This window comes from Gymnodraco acuticeps, unplaced genomic scaffold (assembly GCF_902827175.1).
Source record: "Gymnodraco acuticeps unplaced genomic scaffold, fGymAcu1.1, whole genome shotgun sequence".
NCBI classification, from domain to species: Eukaryota; Metazoa; Chordata; class Actinopteri; order Perciformes; family Bathydraconidae; genus Gymnodraco; species Gymnodraco acuticeps.
In genome coordinates, this window is record NW_022992202.1 from 330853 (window position 1) to 349128 (window position 18276).

The 18276-nt window shown below is 40.5% G+C and overlaps 1 protein-coding gene across 1 annotated transcript in view; it reads right to left on the reverse strand.

The window, feature by feature from the left end:
* afap1 (actin filament associated protein 1) overlaps nt 1-18276 on the reverse strand; it is a 156278-nt gene that overhangs the window by 116075 nt on the left and 21927 nt on the right. Inside the window, 1 exon segment of the mRNA XM_034205599.1 lies at nt 822-950. Coding sequence (XP_034061490.1) covers nt 822-950 — 129 coding nt within the window.

Consider the following 18276-nt stretch of genomic DNA (forward strand, 5'->3'; position numbering starts at 1 on the left):
ATATATGTCATGTATTATTACTAAAAAACATTATATCGCAGTCTTAGTGTCGCCAACTCGTTTCTAATATGCAAAGACAACAAATGCGTCTATGATGTATTTTCGATCAGACGAGATCTCTCTCCCCCGTCTGTGTGCGAGGGGGCGGGGCAGTTTACACACACGCAGCTGCTACATGCAGCGGAGCACACTGCGGAGATGGCGGAGAGAACGCGCTCCGAGGTGTGGTTAAACTTTACCCGTCTCGATGTGGAGAATACTTGTTACCATAAGTGCAATAAGAGTTTAGCATGTAAGCACGAGCAATTTGTCTAAACATTTAGCAAAAGTGCACCGCATGCAGACGGAGGAATGTACCGGGTTCGACCGTCTTTCTAGCAGCTCTGTAGCTCCATCACGAGTAACGTTTCCACGTCAGGTGTTACGTATGCTAGCAGCAACACACGGAGTTAAGTCCATGATACAAACATGGGTTAATGATTAGAGGTAACTGAGTTATTTAGTTTGTTAAAATTTCAGCTATTCTGTTTACAGTCTGTCATCAGATTATTGAATACGATTTGTTAAAGGCTCAGGGCAATCTCGATGACAAAGGTCAATGTTCCCCCCCCTGTGAGCCAGCCGCGAGCATGGTCGCCGCGTCTTTATTACGTCATCACAACAACACGTTAGGTTACCAACGTAAGCCTGTTCTGACATTCGGTGATATTTTTTCGGTGCTAAAACCCTTTCGGCCGAAAGCCGAAAGGGCCTTTTTAACCATTTTCGGCCGATAATTTTCGGTGGCCGAATATTCGGTGCATCCCTAATTGTTATCTCACCTTTTTCTGAGAGGACTCTGTGTAGAATGTTTGAGAGGTGCAGCTTCTTCTCTCGGACCCCCGCGCTCAGATACTCCCTGTCCAATAGGTCCAGGAACAGACGGAGCTCACACACCAGCTCCTCCATCGCTGCAACATAAACACACATGCACAAAATATATTCAGTGATGCCATTGGTGAAGACATTTGTCATATAGGATACAATATACCCAACAGCAGGCAACACGTTGTGAACTACTGGAGGAATGGAAACGTTGCTACAATTAAGTCCAACACTGCACAAGTATTATTCAATTATCAATCATAAACATTTACGATAATGCCATACAAGATTTCTCTTTTTGTGTTTATTTTTATTCCACACAGCAATGCTACTGTTTTTGTCTCTGAAACTAGACCTAATTCAATATTGTTAAATTCTATGGCTACTCTACTAATTACACCAGCTTCCAGACTGTGGTCATGCTGATGCTGACTTTAGGGTGGCAAATTGTTAACTTGACTGTTTTTCTATTCTATCTCCAATAGCTGTCTGCTTTTTCTTTCATTCAACCACACACACTTCACTCTTTGTGATATTCAATAATCAGCCTCACAATCGATGCTCCAGGGGACGCTGTATTTCAAAGTTTTTGCCATGGTGGTATTGAATAAGATCAAGTTTAATCTTGTAAAATGTTGTTTTTCACAATGAAAATGTATAAATACAGTTGTTTGAGGTAGAAGTTTTTTCGCAATATATGTGACGGTCTTTCAAAAATAAGTAGGATGTTGCAATGGCTCATTTTGATATTAACATGGATTTGTGTCCAATACTTCTGTTCCATGTTGGGGTATTAGTGGACAAACAAAGCCCTGGCTTTCATAATATACAAATTGTAATTGCTATATTCAAAAGAGAATTATATTTTTGATTTCACTCTGATCCTCTCGAAACGCTACAAATCATGTACGAGTCCCTGAGATTGTGTTTGATACGGACTTGTGTCAGTGAACGGCATAAAACATGATTAAACATGATTATATAAAACCATGCTCGTATCTATACAACCTATAGAAATGCAACACGGCGTCAGTTTAAAGTAATTCTGTCCTTCTGTTTACCGCATCATTTATGAGAATACATTTCTTGACAAGAGAACATAATCGAGGGGTGATCAATAACATTTCCGTATTTATTTATTTCTCCAAGTTATGTTTTTGTGTGCACTGAGGAGTCTCAAACAGGCGTTTGTTAAATCATTTTAAGATTGGCTTTAATCAATTTGTGAAAATGAATTCTTCATATATGATAAATGAGAGGTAACATTTTGTTTATGGTATTATTTCCACATATTTCTCTCCTTTCTTCCTTCTGCCAACGGTGTCGCAGTTTCTCGTCTCTCCCGTTGTTGTGCTTAGTGCGTACGCATTGGTCAGAGTTGGCGTGGAGGACCGCACGTTTTCCGTCAAGTTTGTTTTTTATAAATCGCAAACATTGCGTAGAAACTGGCGTACGCCATCTTTTGAGCGTATGCATCGTTTATAAATGAGGCCCCTGAAATGAAAGACAAGAGGTAAGTACAAAATAAAACAGGAAATGGAAAACGAGACATAACAATAAACACAGAGACTGACTAGAGATGAAGAACCTAAATATACAGACATGACCAGACGTGAAAAAACATGAAAATGACAGACATAATACATAAACATATGAAACACATTTGACGAGACACAACACATGGATTTGATTTGCATCTGAAGTAACAACCATATTAGTGTTATGAGTTGGTTTAAAGTCCTACAACTTCTAAAAAAAAAACACTTATTTAATGTCCAGTGAAGTTAAGAAGAGTTTGGTTGGTTCTCTAAAGAGAAGAAATAGCATCTGCTAAGTGTATTTCAACATTGTTGGTGATTGTGATCAGCTTGGACGTGAGTGTGTTTGTAATGGGCGGATTTAGTGATTGGGGCACAAATGCTGTATTCATTTCACGTATTTTAACTAGAAATGTTTGTATTGACAGAGGTAGAAGAAGTAAAACTGTTATTTATTAGAAAAACTATTAATACGACATGGTAAAAGTTGTGCATTGAAATTGTTACTTTAAGTGTAGAGTCAAAGAGAGACTGATTAAATTAACTTTGCACTCATCCAAACAAGCTGAAAAGTTGTTTGGATGAGTGCTTCTAGAGAAATACCATAAGCACAGCCTCCAGTACTAACAAAATACAGTGCTCTACTCAAGGGCCTGTTCGGGCACTTATGTTTGGAATATAATTATAAGCCGCAATTTGTTACAGTAAAGCTACAGAACATCCTAAAACCACATCTAAGGACAGTTCAGCAGATGGCAACACGTCTCTTCTGCATGACCTGCTAGATCAAATTAAATATTCGCAATGAATCTGGGAAACATCTTAAGTAATAAGGAGGTCCAAGTACAAATAACTTTTGTACTTCTAAGCCGAGGTGTATTCCGCTTCTTTTTTGCAGGTGAAAAAAGCTGCTGATACAGCAAACAGATGCCTGAGAAGTCCAACCTATTAAATGAGTCAACCAACCTATCATCTACGGAGAGAACTTTCTGTGGTTCTGGGAAACTTAATTGCATTGTGGGTTGGGATTTACAGTAAGATGGTGGTTTTTGTTAATTGAGATTGGTGTATGGTCTGGCATCATCATGGATACTGCCTCAAAGGAGCCACCAAAACATGGCAGGGCTTTACTGTAAAGCATTTATTTTGGCCATACACACATGATTAAATAAGGACCTACATGCACACAAAGGGTTATCAGTGAAAATATTCTAAGTCTCTCAAACTTGACCAATAAGACAGCTCTTGCATAAAGTGTTTTAGTTATGATTTATTTAAAGGCATGTCATGCTTTTCCGGTTATTACACGTCCACTTGTGTGTTATGAAGGTTTTTATGCATGTAAACGGTCTGCAGAGTCAAAAACCCTCAAAGTACACCCTGTAGCGCGTAAAACTCTAACACAGAAAATACCTTTCTATGCTGCCCCAAAACGCCTCGTTGGAGATTTCTCATCTTCCATTGTTTTCTTCCTGGGTTCTGTGACGTGTGAATACCCAAATCAACAACAAATGGACCAATCCGCGGAGCACCTCACACACCAGGATCCCTTGGCTAACTAACAGGGAGTCCCCATTGACTTGCATAGAGCTCCCTGAATGCTGGTAATAGACAAGTTGGGATCACGGAGAAATGCTCTGCGCAGATCCATTCTCACAGCGTTATAAACCTTTTTCTTACTCAATATCAAGCCACACTTATTGTTTTTACTTCGGCTGTGAGGGTTTGTGTGTGCTCAGGATGAGTTTCGCTGTGTCTCTCTGTATCGCCGACCCGGAAACTAATACAAATGACAAGGCTAAGGCTGTAATGCTAACTGACGTGCTTGCTACTAGCTTGGTAGCTAACTTGATCCAGCCACTCCTGGTCCTTTCATCAGACGGGAAGCGAAAGAACGAGCAAGACCCATTGCTGGTATGATAACAACCTGGTACTAAGCACACAGGCATCTTGTTAAAGTTATCTTATCTATCTCTTATATTTAGCGGAGGAAAACAATTGTGACATAAATTATGACATCACTTACTCTGGGATTTGTAGCCTTTCTAGTTGCGTATTTTTCATAGTCTTATATTTCAACAGTTTTACGACAAACTGTGACTTTTTTTACATGGAAATGATTTTTTAAGATTGACAAACATCATACTGTATGTGTAATTCGTGGCACAATTCAAACGGGATCGAAAGATAAGTTTTCTCTCTCCATTGACTTCAATACATAATTTTTCCGAAATAAGGTCCCATGGACCGGAAGTAGATGCAGTAGACCCGGTTTCCTGTCTAAAGGTACGGACACACCAACCCGATTATCAGTGTTGGTGGGCGTCAGGCCGACGATGAGCGACACACCCTACTCGGATTGGTGTGTCCCGCACCATCGGGTCTTTTCTGCCGACCCGACGCCTTTTCGGCCAAAAACCCACCGATTCAACATGTTGAAAAGCCCCATGAGCTTCTCGTTGTAGAGTGAAAATGGAACGCACACGCTATTTGTTGTTTGTTTAAATCACGCAGTCTGTCTTCCGGTTGTTGCCTCTTTTGAATGACGAATACACACTACCGTCGCATGCTGGTAAGGAGAGTTATTGCCACTCACGCATGCGCAGTTTGTACGTGCTTCTTGGCCGTCGGCTGAAGTCTTTGCGGTGTGTTCCAGTGCGACACATGGCCAAAATGCAGAGACGCGAGGCGACGCACCAGTCGGGGTCTGTCTGTGTCAGTTCTTTGTTGTCAGATTGGTGTGTCCGGGCCTTAACCTTCAGTACACATTTTACAAATATATAAATGTGCAAATATGAAACATACAGGTCAATATCACCTTACCGCTATTGGTAGCTGAACTGTCAATACCCCAAAACATATTCTTAGTTACAACCTAATTTTGAATTATTTAGACACAATTAACACTTGTAGTTTCATGTCTTGTTCCATAAGAATAGATCATATTTGTTAAGTGTTATTATGGGAGAATTACTATCTTGTGGTACTACTGCCTTATTAGGCCCATATTGAGCAGAGCATATTAAGACCAAAACTCATGTAACAACTTCCTTACTTGCAATAAATAAGCACTAATTAGAGGGTTATTGAGGAACAACTCTCAACTAATGGCTTATTACTTGTAGAATATGGTCATGTAGAATAAGGCATTAATAAGTATTTTATAATGACTAATAAAGAGCCAATATACTGCTAATATGCATGTTAATTAACAACTAGTTGATGGTTAATTTGTGTACCTTAATATAAAGTGTTACCACTTGAATAAATACAATATAGAACTTTTTTTTTGTTGCTATTGACTACTAAACTTCTGGTATGCTTAGCGTGTGCCTATAATCCAGCAATATTATACCTCTGTTTTATATCACTGTATATAGAATATCTTTAACAATTAAGATTATGTGCTATGATCTAAAAGCTTCAGAATAAATTGATCTTTTTCCACTGCTGTTTCCAATTTCAAGATAAACCTTTGAACCTCAATTCATGATGAGAACTGCTCCTCATTGCATTTTCATGATGACTTTTGATTGTCTCAAAGGATACATATTATATTCCTATAATACAAGATGGCTTTAGGTAATGGTACATTTGATCTGCAATGCTGGTGAAAAGCTGAGAAAGTCATTTAATATTACAGTCGTAATGTTTCATGGAGGATCTGTAAAGCCTCAACCTGGAGGATAGAGAGAGAGTTGTGACAACATCAGAGGACGGGCACCGCTCCGATTAGTTTATGATGAAAGACAAGCTGCCTCGCTCCTAGTTCTCAGGTCTGTAATTATGAGGTTTCTGTGTTTTCTTCTACCCATTGGACATGCCAAGCGAACATCACAAAGCGGGTTGACTGCTATTAAACAGCACAGGTGGTTTACCGTACGAGCAGATGTCTCCCTGACCGCAAATACACATCTGCAAACCCTGATCCGAAGAAAGAGGTGTAGATAAAGGAAGTAGGATCAGCGCTGACAGAGGTTTACATAAGATATGAGAGAACAAGGCAAAATAGGGTGGAAAGAGAAAGAGGGCTTCTCTAATAGCAAGCTAAAGAAAGATAGTGTTTGAGAAGAGCAATGATACTCCCTCTGGTATCTCTTAAAAAGATAATTAGAGGGTGCTCAGCCAAAAACCACAAGCCAAGGAAAGGGAGATGGAGTAAAGGGGAGTTGTATTAAAGCTCCAGCATTGGGATTCTATCTTCTATGTGGTTTCCTTAATTGCACTGGGAATCTGCTTGGGTGTGAGAAATGAGTTTCACACTGTACAGAACTTTTTCATTAGTGAAGTCATGGAAGTTGTCAACTATCTCTGCTAGCATGGAATTATGTATTTATCCTCTGATAACATAATAACCAATCCAACTAGGACACTGGAATGGTCCCAAACAGTGGATGGGTCAACCTGATCCAGACAGATCAGTGTCAGGCCCAATACCAGTCTTAGCCAACGGCTCCAGTCTCGACCAACCAATCCACCTAGATAGTTTGTTGTCTTTTAAAGCTTTAGAGAGTCTCAATAATCAGTTTGGTAAAATTAACACTATCTGTTTTTACAAGGACCACACATGTGTACAGATTTAGCAAATAAGGGTAAAGAAAGCACAGGTTAGGGCCTTGATTACCAAAACCCGGGGACCGCCAAACAAGCAGGTTATTTCAACAAAGTCCTGCCCTCTGATGCATGTGCATCTATATAACAAAGGCACTCTCTGGCCCCCAAATATCTTTAAAAAAAATCACAGGTCGGATCAGATTTGGGTTTACAGTAGGGATGCTCCGATCGATCGGTCACCGATCGCGAGAGCCGATCGCATGACGTAAAATACATGACACTTTTCTCTGTGTGCGGCAAAACAAGCTGGCAGTATTTCAAGGTGTCCGAAAAAGACAGTAAAATAGCGGAATGCAACGTGTGTGAAGCAGAAATCCTGCAGCTCCACCAGTGAGCGGAGCGAAACACACAAGAGTTAGACCTACTTAGCTATTTGATCTACCTCTGGAACAAGCTAAACTAGTTATTATAAATATATTTATTCTTCACTGTCGGGTCACTCATTACTGGATCAGTGAGCTGCATGAGATACTGACAGGCAGTCAGGAGAGAGAGAGAGAGAGAGGAAAAGAGAGCGCTTCCGCTCATTTCTCCCGTGTTATTATCCAAAGTGAATGTAAACTTGAATAATGTACATCATTTGAATGTAATAATTAAGTTGATTGTTGTTTATGGAAGCTCCAGTGAATGAGCCCCATTAACTGAGTTTTAAACATCACTTTAAATGGAAGATTTAAAGCAGGGGTGGGGAACCTTTTTCCTCTCAAGGGTCATTTCAATGTTTTCAACATCCTCCGAGGGCCGTACAAATTATTGACCTCTGCTTAAAAATACTAAAATCACAACCCATTTATTTCTTCTTTCTTTCATGCTGTGCAAAGAAAAAGCAACCTCTTAATCCAGATATTTTACCATGATTCACGTATGCATGCACGTGCACGGTTGTGGCATGACCACCAAAACAGAAAGATATGGACACAAGATGTGTGCAAATGTATTTAGTTTCCTATCCATGTGGACATGATTTAAGTGGGGTGGGGACCTCCTCTAGGGGGGTCCGGAGGGCATGCTCCCCCGGGAAGATTTTTTTTTAAATGTTGAAGTTAAAAGCATCAATCTGGTGCACTTTGAGAGCAACATTAAGAGATCTATGGATACATCTCTCAACACCCATATGAAACTGTAAGCATATTTACTTTTTCTTTCTGGATATTTTACAAATCACTCTCCTTTCAAACTGTATTCTTGTTTATTAATAACAACTTTTTTTTACTGTCATATAGTATTATATACCTGTACTTTATTCTCTTGTTTTTTTATAACTATAATGATCATATAAAGATGTGCCTTTACCTCACTGGTTGTAGAAAAAGCTTCTTATATTCGTTAGCATAGCTAGCTAACCAGATGCTAATAACAACAAAGCTATTGACTGTATGCTCAGTATGACAGATGAACAGATCGCCACTGGGCTTTCAACTAAAGACACAGCCACGCAGAAACTGCGGCATGTGTACGGCTCCTTATCTGAAGTGCCGAGCCACGTTCTGGTGCTTTCCGTCAGAACTGCACCCCTGTCAGACGAGACATATATCCACGTGATGACACGTTAGGCTCGTGTTGTGTTCATGGACCCTGACCGTGGCCAGGAAAAACAGGTACTCAATTGTTTAATTTTTTTGCGGTCTAGATTTTTTTCTTTTTTTCTTTTTTGCGTGTGTTTATAAATTACCTCGAGGGCCGTACCAAATTGTCTCGCGGGCCGTATACGGCCCGGGGGCCGGAGGTTCCCCACCCCTGATTTAAAGTGATGTTTAAATCTTCCATTTAGGCCCCGCCCACTTGATCGGATTGGCGATCGGTATCGGCCGATACTGATTCCGGCCCCGAAATTGGTGTTCGGAGCATCCCTAGTTTACAGGTCAGTGGTTGCATTATGGTGCGTTCACACTGGACGCGATGAGATTTTTTGGGGCGGCACGATTACATGTAAAATCAATGCAAAGACGCGGACCGACGCAAATTCTCTCCGGCGGCGCAAATGAAGCGGTTGATGTGAGTGCCACGCGCGATTGAAGGGGGCAAAACCAAAACATCAGCCATTAGCTGTTAGCACACAGCTCCTCATATCTGTTCAGTAACTGGACAAAAGTGAAACATGTACAAACCACAGACTGGCTGTGTCATGGCGAATACAGTCGCTGCTTTATTTATGTCTGTAGGACGTTGTTGTGAGTTTGGACGGAGCAGCTACAATGTTAGCTTAGCCTGATCGATCCGATCTCCAACACGCATTTTAAAAGGTTTCCGTCTGCCCTCTTGTCTGCACACTTGTCAAAGCATTAATTCATGGTTTTTACTAACCGGTATCAGTATGTAGTTATTCCGGCATCATTTAAAAACGTGTATTACAATTAAATCACAGTAAAATATGTACATTTTGTTGGAGTTGGTATCTACCATAGTATTTACATGGAGATAAGCCCCGCCCCCTAGCAAGCGCGTCTTGTTTGAATGATGCGAGTAAACACAGCCGAATATTCGCATCGCGTCCGGCGTGAACGCAGCATTAGACTCTCATTTTAATCGACTGGGTCGTAAAATGTACATCATAATGTCATCTATTACTAAATTGACCCTTTGACCGTACATTCTTTAAACATTGGTGGATACATCAACTTGATACCATGAAGCCTATCATTTACAGATGTAGCACTCCAGATAGGACTCACATGGGTGTGTCCCAGTCAAAAGCCCAGCGGATCCCAGTGGCTGGGGGTGTTGCCAAATTGCTAGAGGGCGTTGCCAAATTTCCCCATTTGTTCAATTACAGGATTTAACCATGAGATGGCGCTTCATTCACAAATACACAAAGACAACTGGGTGTTGTAGAACTTAGTCTGTTTGCAATGTTTGCAGCTCTGCAGTTGTGTTTGTTGAATACTGTAGCATTTAATCACTTATTTGTTATGGTTTTCACAAGCTACTATAATGAAAAAACATCAATATTTTAGATCAAATAAAGTATATAGTTTGCTTTATGCAGTATATTTCTTGTAATATTGTTGGGGTGTTTTTACACAGTACAGTAGATTGAAGTAAATCAACTTATACATTAAGATAAGATAAGATGGACCTTTATTAATCCCCGTGGGGAAATTCAGTAGTTCAAACAGCAACAGGGTGAGAGTGAAAAACAGGATAGCACAGATTCACAAAATCAAAAATAAGATGAGCGATAAAAATAAAAATAATAATAATGAGAAACTATGTAATAAGAAATGAATAAAACTAAAATATAATTATCATATATTATAATGTATTGTATTATTAAGTAATATCATACATTAACCCCATTATAGCAGATGCCACATTGAATGGATGAACACATTTATGCATCAATAATTACAACAGAGTATTTCTAAATACAAGTTGTAAAAATACTTATACTCATATGATTAATTTCAGATGATAATACTTTTCAGGGTTAGGTCCGGTCTGACAGCGCTTAGCTCTCTGCTGCAGAGAAGATCACTGCTCTAAACAAAGTCAAAAATCCTACATCCAAACGGAATAAATATAATTAATTATGATGAATACGTTAAGTCTTGTTCATTGTTTTTTACTTTTATTAAATGTTTGATATTTCCGGCACAGACCCTTTCATACCGGCAATGCGCGATAGAAACAACAGAAAGTGCATTAAATATGCCAGTGTTAATTTCGTCAACGAAAACTATGACGAAAAATGTTCGTCAACAATAGTGTTAATTTCGTTGACTAAAACTATGACGAAATATGTTCGTCAACGACCTTTTTTTCCATGACGAAAACGAGACGATGACGAGACGGCACCGACGGCAGTAAACAATAACTGTAACGAAATCATCATGCAATATCGTTGACGAAAAGTGACGAGACGAAAATGTAGTTTACTAAATAAAAAACTATGCCAAAATCTCTCTTTACTTTCGTTGACGAAAAATGAGGAGACGAAATATTATCAAAGATAACGTTACATCTCTGATAGTCAGTTTTTCTCCCAGCAGTTCCATTTCCGGTGCTGCGGCAGGGCAGCAGATGTGTGTGTCCGTGCTGCGCGCGGCGGTAGATTTGAATTACATCGGGCAGCGGCACACTGTGAACTGTCAGGAAGACTAGGGTCTAACTCATGGTCTAACTAACCTTATTTAACAGAAAATAAAATGGCAACAACAGGGCTTGGGAGCAGTGGTCGCACTCGCGTTAACCGAAGACCCCCCCCCCCCCCCATCAGCGCGAGTGAGAGATAAATTGTGCACTCGACGGATAATAATGGATTATGACGGAAATGTTACGATCCTGTCCATCAAAATGACTGACAACGAAAAAGTCTAAAGCCACCACTGCTTGGGAGAAAGAAACTATATGATATTTGGGCCCATTGTCGCTACAATGAGGCGGAGAAAAAAAGCGAATGCATTGTTTTATCAGAAGGGAAGCAATGTGGCCATAACACAGCTGGTAAAAACACCACAAACCTGAGCAGATACTCTCTGCAAAGCTGCTTTCTTAATCATTCAACCTGTGTTTTTCATCAAATAAGGACAAGATATAATCGTATTTATTTATATATACTAAAATGACAAATTATTGGTTTTGGCTAGACTAGTTTGACTGAAATGTTCTATATAATCTGATGACTAAAAAAGACTCAACAGTTTTCATTGACAAAAAGTAGACTAAAATAATTAGTTTGCTTTGACTAAAATAAGACTAAAATGCTCAGACTTTTAGTCGACTAAAACTTGACTAAATAAAAACAGGATGAAGGTGACTAAATATGACTAAAACTAAAAAGAAAATTGAACACAGGACTAAGACTAAAACTAAATAAAAAAATAGCTGACGAAATTAACACTAGTAACAACCTTTTTTACATGACTAAGGGTGCATTCACACATAATAGTCCGTTTTCTGGTGGGCACCAGACCACAGTTTGTTACATTGTTTCATTTTTCAGAAGGTTCGGTTTGCGTTCACACGGGCAAAACTCAAACGGACTATAAACTTTAAACACAAGTCATGTGCAAGTAAATGCAGTTCAACCATTGGTCAGACATTAAGGGGGTAAAAACGCAAATCCCGGCAATCTCTACCGGAGCCTCCGCCATGGAGCATCGGCACTTTCGGCAGGTTATTCTCATGCTGCTGTTAATCTGGAGATCAACAGACACTAGCGGTCCGAGCATATGATTATATAAATCAGACAATGTCCGTTAAAAAATATTATAACACATATAATGAGAGACGTTCTGCAGTAAGGAGGGGCGTTTCACCGACGACAGGTGTTCTTACTTTTATGTAGCTTACGGAGAATTTTTACATGACAAGTGTACACAACACTGTTCAACACTTCATTCTGCTTCACTCTTTAACTAAACAAGACTCTTTCGCTAAAGATTTTGAAGACATCCGCGTTCTTGTGACACGTAAATACTACGCTTCCTATGTTTTGGTGCGGACTGCGTTCACACCAGCAATGAACCGCTCCAGAGTTCGCAAGCAAGCGCTCCGAGACCACCTATTTTAGCGGACCAGAGTCCGGTTGTTTAGTTCACTTAAGAGGTCTCGGATTGTGTTCACACCGACCCAAATGAACGCACCACGCGGCTAAACGCAGCAGGGTTCGATTCAACCGGACTATACAAGGCAGGTGTGAACGCACCTTAAAACGAGACGATGACGAGCTAAAAATAGATTCTTGATAACGAAAACTATGACGAAATGTATATTTAGTTTTCGTTGACGAGACGAGACTAAGGTGTTAATGGTGGACTATCGGACATTCAAAATGCAGCATATTTTCCCAACAAGTGTCCATCTTGTCTGTCAAAATGCATCTTACGTTTCTAACTTGCAATACCATTATTTCCGCTCTCTTCACTCCAGAAGAGCGATCTCCCTGTGTCTCTCTGTGTGCGGGGGGCGGGGCCTAACAGACATGCTGCAGCGGACACAGAGATCTGCCGGGGACGGGACGTTCAGAGAGTATAGAGACACATTTTGACTAAAAGTTGACTCAAATGTAATTTTTCATCGACTAAAAGTTGACTAAAACGTTTTGAGTTTTCGTCGACTAAAACTAGACTAACACGTTTTGAGTTTTCGTCGACTAAAACTAGACTAAAATGTTTTGAGTTTTCGTCGACTAAAACTACGAAGGATAGAAATGACTAAAATGTTACTAAAACTAATAACCATTTTCGTCTAAAGACTAAGACTAAATCAAAAACAGCTGCCAAAATTAACACTGAAATATGCGAACACAAACCTACAGACTGGGGGTTGGGAGATCACAGGAGGGGGGGAGAGCTGTGGAATGTGACCACCCCCCTTGGGAGACTTACTCCACACATTCCGATGGCCAATTAGTTTTAAACAAAGAGTTTGCAGCATACAGCACAGGCAACATGGGGGGTGGGGGCTTCTCAAAAGATTTTTGTTTGTTGTTGTTTTGTGTCAGTTTTACGTCGCCACTTCCATTCACATTTTCATCATTGTTCCACAATGTTTATCATGAAATTAATATCCATATATTTTATACTATACTTGCACTGCTTACCGTTTTCATACTTTATATATCTTAGCATATTCATACACACTGTTCATACTGCTCACAGGCTGCTAGTGTATTCATATCCCTCACTGTTTATTCATCATTCAATTCATTCTATATTTTATTCTGTAGATTGTGTACATTACTTTTCACTTTACTGCTTGTTGCACCGTTAGAAGCTAAACTACATTTTGTTGTCTCAGTACCTGTAATCTGTGCAATAATAATAAAGCAGGCATCTTTATTGTAGCCTCAACAATGAAGTTCTAAGTAGTGCAATATGAAATAAAAACAACTACACTCTTTTGGCAGTGTTGTGGTGCCGAGAGACGGGAGTCGGAGGCGGGGTATCAAAGGTACAAGCTAGACTTTTATTTAGCATCTGAAAACCATTGTAAACAACTTCATTCCAGGGAAGCGAAGACCGGCGGAAACAGGAAGTCCGGTTCACTAAAATGTCCGTGCAGAACAATACCCCAACCCATAGATCCGTGGGTGAATAATGTCAATCACCGCAGTGTACACACATTAACAACAACTACACTATTTTGGCAGTGTAACAATTAAACAAGAACTACACTCTTTTGGCAGTAACAATTAGATAAATAATAAACTGTCAGACTGACACTGAAGACAAACAAACTATTTTCAGCAATCAATCTGTTTAGTTGACTGGGTGACATGTGGCGATTTAAAAAAATCGTTTTTTGGCTGTTTAGATGGTGTTGCTCCATCTGGGTCACTGCCGGTGGTTGAGACGGTGGGGTCTTTGGCGACTAGTTTTATAGCCTCATGTACATTAGTTAGGTGCTTCAGGAGATTGGCATTGCTGTTATTCGATGTGGACAATGCTTTTTGTCCTGCACACAGTTTACATTTGACCATAATATTTTGTGCGTCCTTTATCCCCACAAATTGAAAATAGTGGTTATATCTCCAAGTTGTAAATGCGTTGCTACTTTCGTTGATACTTGCATCTGCCATAGTGTGTGCAGTGTGCGAAAAAGTACACGTCCCACCGTCCGGGACGTGTTATTTACAATATCGGACAAGTAGATCTTTCAATTGACTTGTCCGGCGAACAAGTGACGTTTTTCGGCCTGATTTATTGACAAATTATTGATACATTCAGTTTACAAAAGGCAGAACTCATTCGCAAATTGTACGTGTCTGCCATTGTTCGTTTATAAGTGTTAGTTTCGGTTCTGCTTGGCGATTCCTAAATGCATCTCGCCGCTTTCTGTCCAGTTAGACGGGGGCGGGCGGATCGGGGTGGGAAGTGTAGCGCAGGGTTGGGAAGCAAAACTCGGTTCCGAGTAGGAACAAATAACAATTGTCCAGTACCGGGATTAAAAAGAGTTGTGAGTTCCTTTATGAAGTAAAGCAGCCTCCCTGTCTGTGTCCTCGCGCTGTCCTCACATTCCCGGACCCCCAGACTCGGAGGAGCACAGGGATGTCTGTATTGTTTATGAAGCAGGGTATAGAAAGTAGCTACATTATTGAAATGAAAATACTATTTATTTACTTTTACAAACAGTGAGCAGTTGGGCAGCTGCAGCATGTGTATTGCAGGACATGTGTAAGCGTGCAAGCGTCTTTGAGTTGTAGAAAAGCGCTAGGCCTATAGGCTATAAATCTAATGTATTATTATTAGGCCTATGTGTTGGACATGTGTGGTTGGACTCTGTCTCACAGGCAGGTTGCAGTGTAACATCAGAGGAGACTGGGCCAATTGTACATTCTCAAACTGCACCACTTAGAACTAACTAAACAATGCAGAGATTATTTTTATATAATTGTATTCAATAACCGTAAGAAATGCAACAGTATGAATTGATTTGTAAATAGGAATACAGATTTGACTTAATGTTTTCATAAATATATTTTTCTCCCAGTTTGTCATGGGACTTATTTTTACCCTCTCAAAGAACCGGAATCGAGAACCAAAAATAACCGGAATCGAAAAGCAGAACCGGAATCGTTAAAATCCAAACGATACCCAACCCTATGTGTGATCAGTGGTGGGCCGTCAGGGCCAGCAAGGCCTTCTCCGCTGGCCTAAACATCATCAGAATATAAATTTAATTTTGATATATTTTTTCCACAAATATGTATTAAATTATTCCCCATAGTCTATTATTTTCATTTCATAGCTTTCCTCTTGGTTGCGCTGCTTCCAGCCTCAGAACAATATTTGGAGGGCTGGCCTTTATGTTAGAGCTTTTATCCAATCATATTTCAGCCATAATGTGTTGCCAGGGTCCAAGAAATCTGCCCTTAGGCCTTCAGAATCAACAGTGCGGGCGCCTGTAGCTTAAAGTGAACGGAAACAAAACTGTGGCGTTAACCAATCAGATTTTGAGTTGGCGACAACGGGCCAGCTAGCAGGCGTACGATGACGTCAGCACGTGCACGTCTTTTGATTGGATACGCACTATTGAGAGGCAGAGCTATGTAGAGCTAGCAAACTGAACTTGAATTTGAACGAGCTAATTTGTGTAGATTTCTACAAGCTGTTTTTTTTCAACCCACAATGGCTGAAGGAGGATAAGAGATCGATTTGGTCGCAGATATAATTACAACGCCATTTTCAAGACGAACTTTTCAAGAAAAGCTAGACATTGTGAGAAGAGAACGGCCAACCCCGACGCTAGCGAGCCTATCACAGCGGGGAAAAGGGTTTGTCCGCCACTTTCAAATCACTAACTATGAGCGGTACCCCTGGCTCACAGCCTCCGAGAGGCACTGCAAATTGTACTGCTGGGAATGCCTGCTATTTGCAAATGATCGATTTGGTGTTTGGAGCCACACTGGATTTGCAAACTTGAGTTGTCTAACCAAGGCAGCAACGAGACACCAAAGCACGGCTGGGCACTTACAAGCAATGGTGCTTTTGAAAACCTTTGGGGACACCCGAGTGGATCTACAGCTCAACGAACAAGTGCGACGGGAAACGGAGCTCCACAACGAAAGGGTGAACAAAAATAGGGAAATATTGAAAAGACTGATTGATTGTGTCCTGTTTTTGGGTAAACAGGAACTTTCATTTAGGGGACATGATGAAAGCGCCGAGTCCAGAAACAGAGGAAACTACGTGGAGCTTCTTTCTTTGCTTGCTGAGAACAACACAGACTTGCATTACCACCTGTCCACAAACAATAATTCAGGTAGGACTGTGTCGGACATCACTGAAGGCCTAGGTGTGAAATGCACGGCCCGCCACTGTGTGTGATGCAGTAAAATCTTACCGCTCACTTACGTTGAGTAGTGTCGTAAAAACCGTGGGAAAATGTAAAATACGATGACGAAGAAGAAGATTCCAGTGACCCCAATTTTTGTCCATTCTGGACAAGTGAAAAATGTATTCGGACAAGTAAATTGCCAAACTCACTTGTCCATGGACAAGTACTCTCTAAAAACGTTTTCTCACACTGGTGTGTGTGTGTGTGCTGGTGGTGAGCGTTGCCGTGTATAATAATAATTCCTTACATTTATTATAGCGCTTTTTCAATAACATGTGTGTGTGTTAGCAAGTGTTTGTGTGTCTGTGTATTTTCCCCATAAGGCAAGACCCGCCCAACTCTGTCTCTGATTGGCTTACCCTGAAATGTTACCCCGCGTTAACCAATCATCACTCCTCTCTGGTCACTTTCACTTTTCCATGGTGCTGTGAGAGGACATCGCTGTATTCGCCTGTAAACTACATCCGCAGGGAGATTCGGTTCAGTTCCATCACATTATGGCCCTGTCTCAGGTCGACTATTTTCATTTCCTCGCTCCTCGGTCTCACCGGAAGTTGATTTGTCTGCGCCATCTTGAGTACCGTCCCATGGCTCTTATTTCTGCCGGAGGACCGAGGATCGGGGATCGAGGAGCGATAATGGAGGAGCTATAATCGAGGAACCACCAGACCATCCTCCGATGAAATCCTCAGATACTTGCCCCGCCCCCTTACTTTGTATCGCTCACTGATTGGACGAGGCAGTGCATGCACTGATCTGATGCTTCTTGACATGAGAGCAGTTTCCCAGCGGAGTGAAGAAAACACATGAACCTCACGAGAGTCACTCCTCAGTTTATACTGTGTTTTGTTTCAATTCATGTTTCATTTAGTTACAAATATGTGATATATCTGAACAACAAAGTGGTCAAAAATCATTTTATTCATTTGTTGGAAACATTTTCATGATCGCTTTTTTCGTTTTACATTTTCATTTATTGTCATTTCCATTCAGTCAGTCATTAAGTGCTATTAAAATGTTAATGTGCTACATATCCACACAAACACACAAAGTGTGCAATCCAATGAATGTTAATCTAACTGGGTTTTGATAGATAACATATCTCTTTTTCTTCTCTCAATTATTTTATTTCTATTGTGCACTCTAATCAATATTAATCAAACTATTGTTCGTTTATACATTTTAAGAATGGCGTTTATCTTTTTTGAGAATGAGTTCTTATTTGATTTTATTTATTGGGGTCTACAACAGATGATACAAATGTTTGTGTCAGTAAATGTGTACGAACAGAGGCGGGGGGGTGTGTGGAAATAACGGGGACAGAGCTGCTGTCAGACGATCAGCTGTGCAGCGTCATCACAAACGGACATCGCTTCACGTGACGCTCCGGAGGAAAGGACGTCCCATTGCTCTTAAAACTCATTTCCCTGCTTCTCGTGGTTTTCTTGCATCTCTCTATGCTTCCCTGGTGGGAGGGACT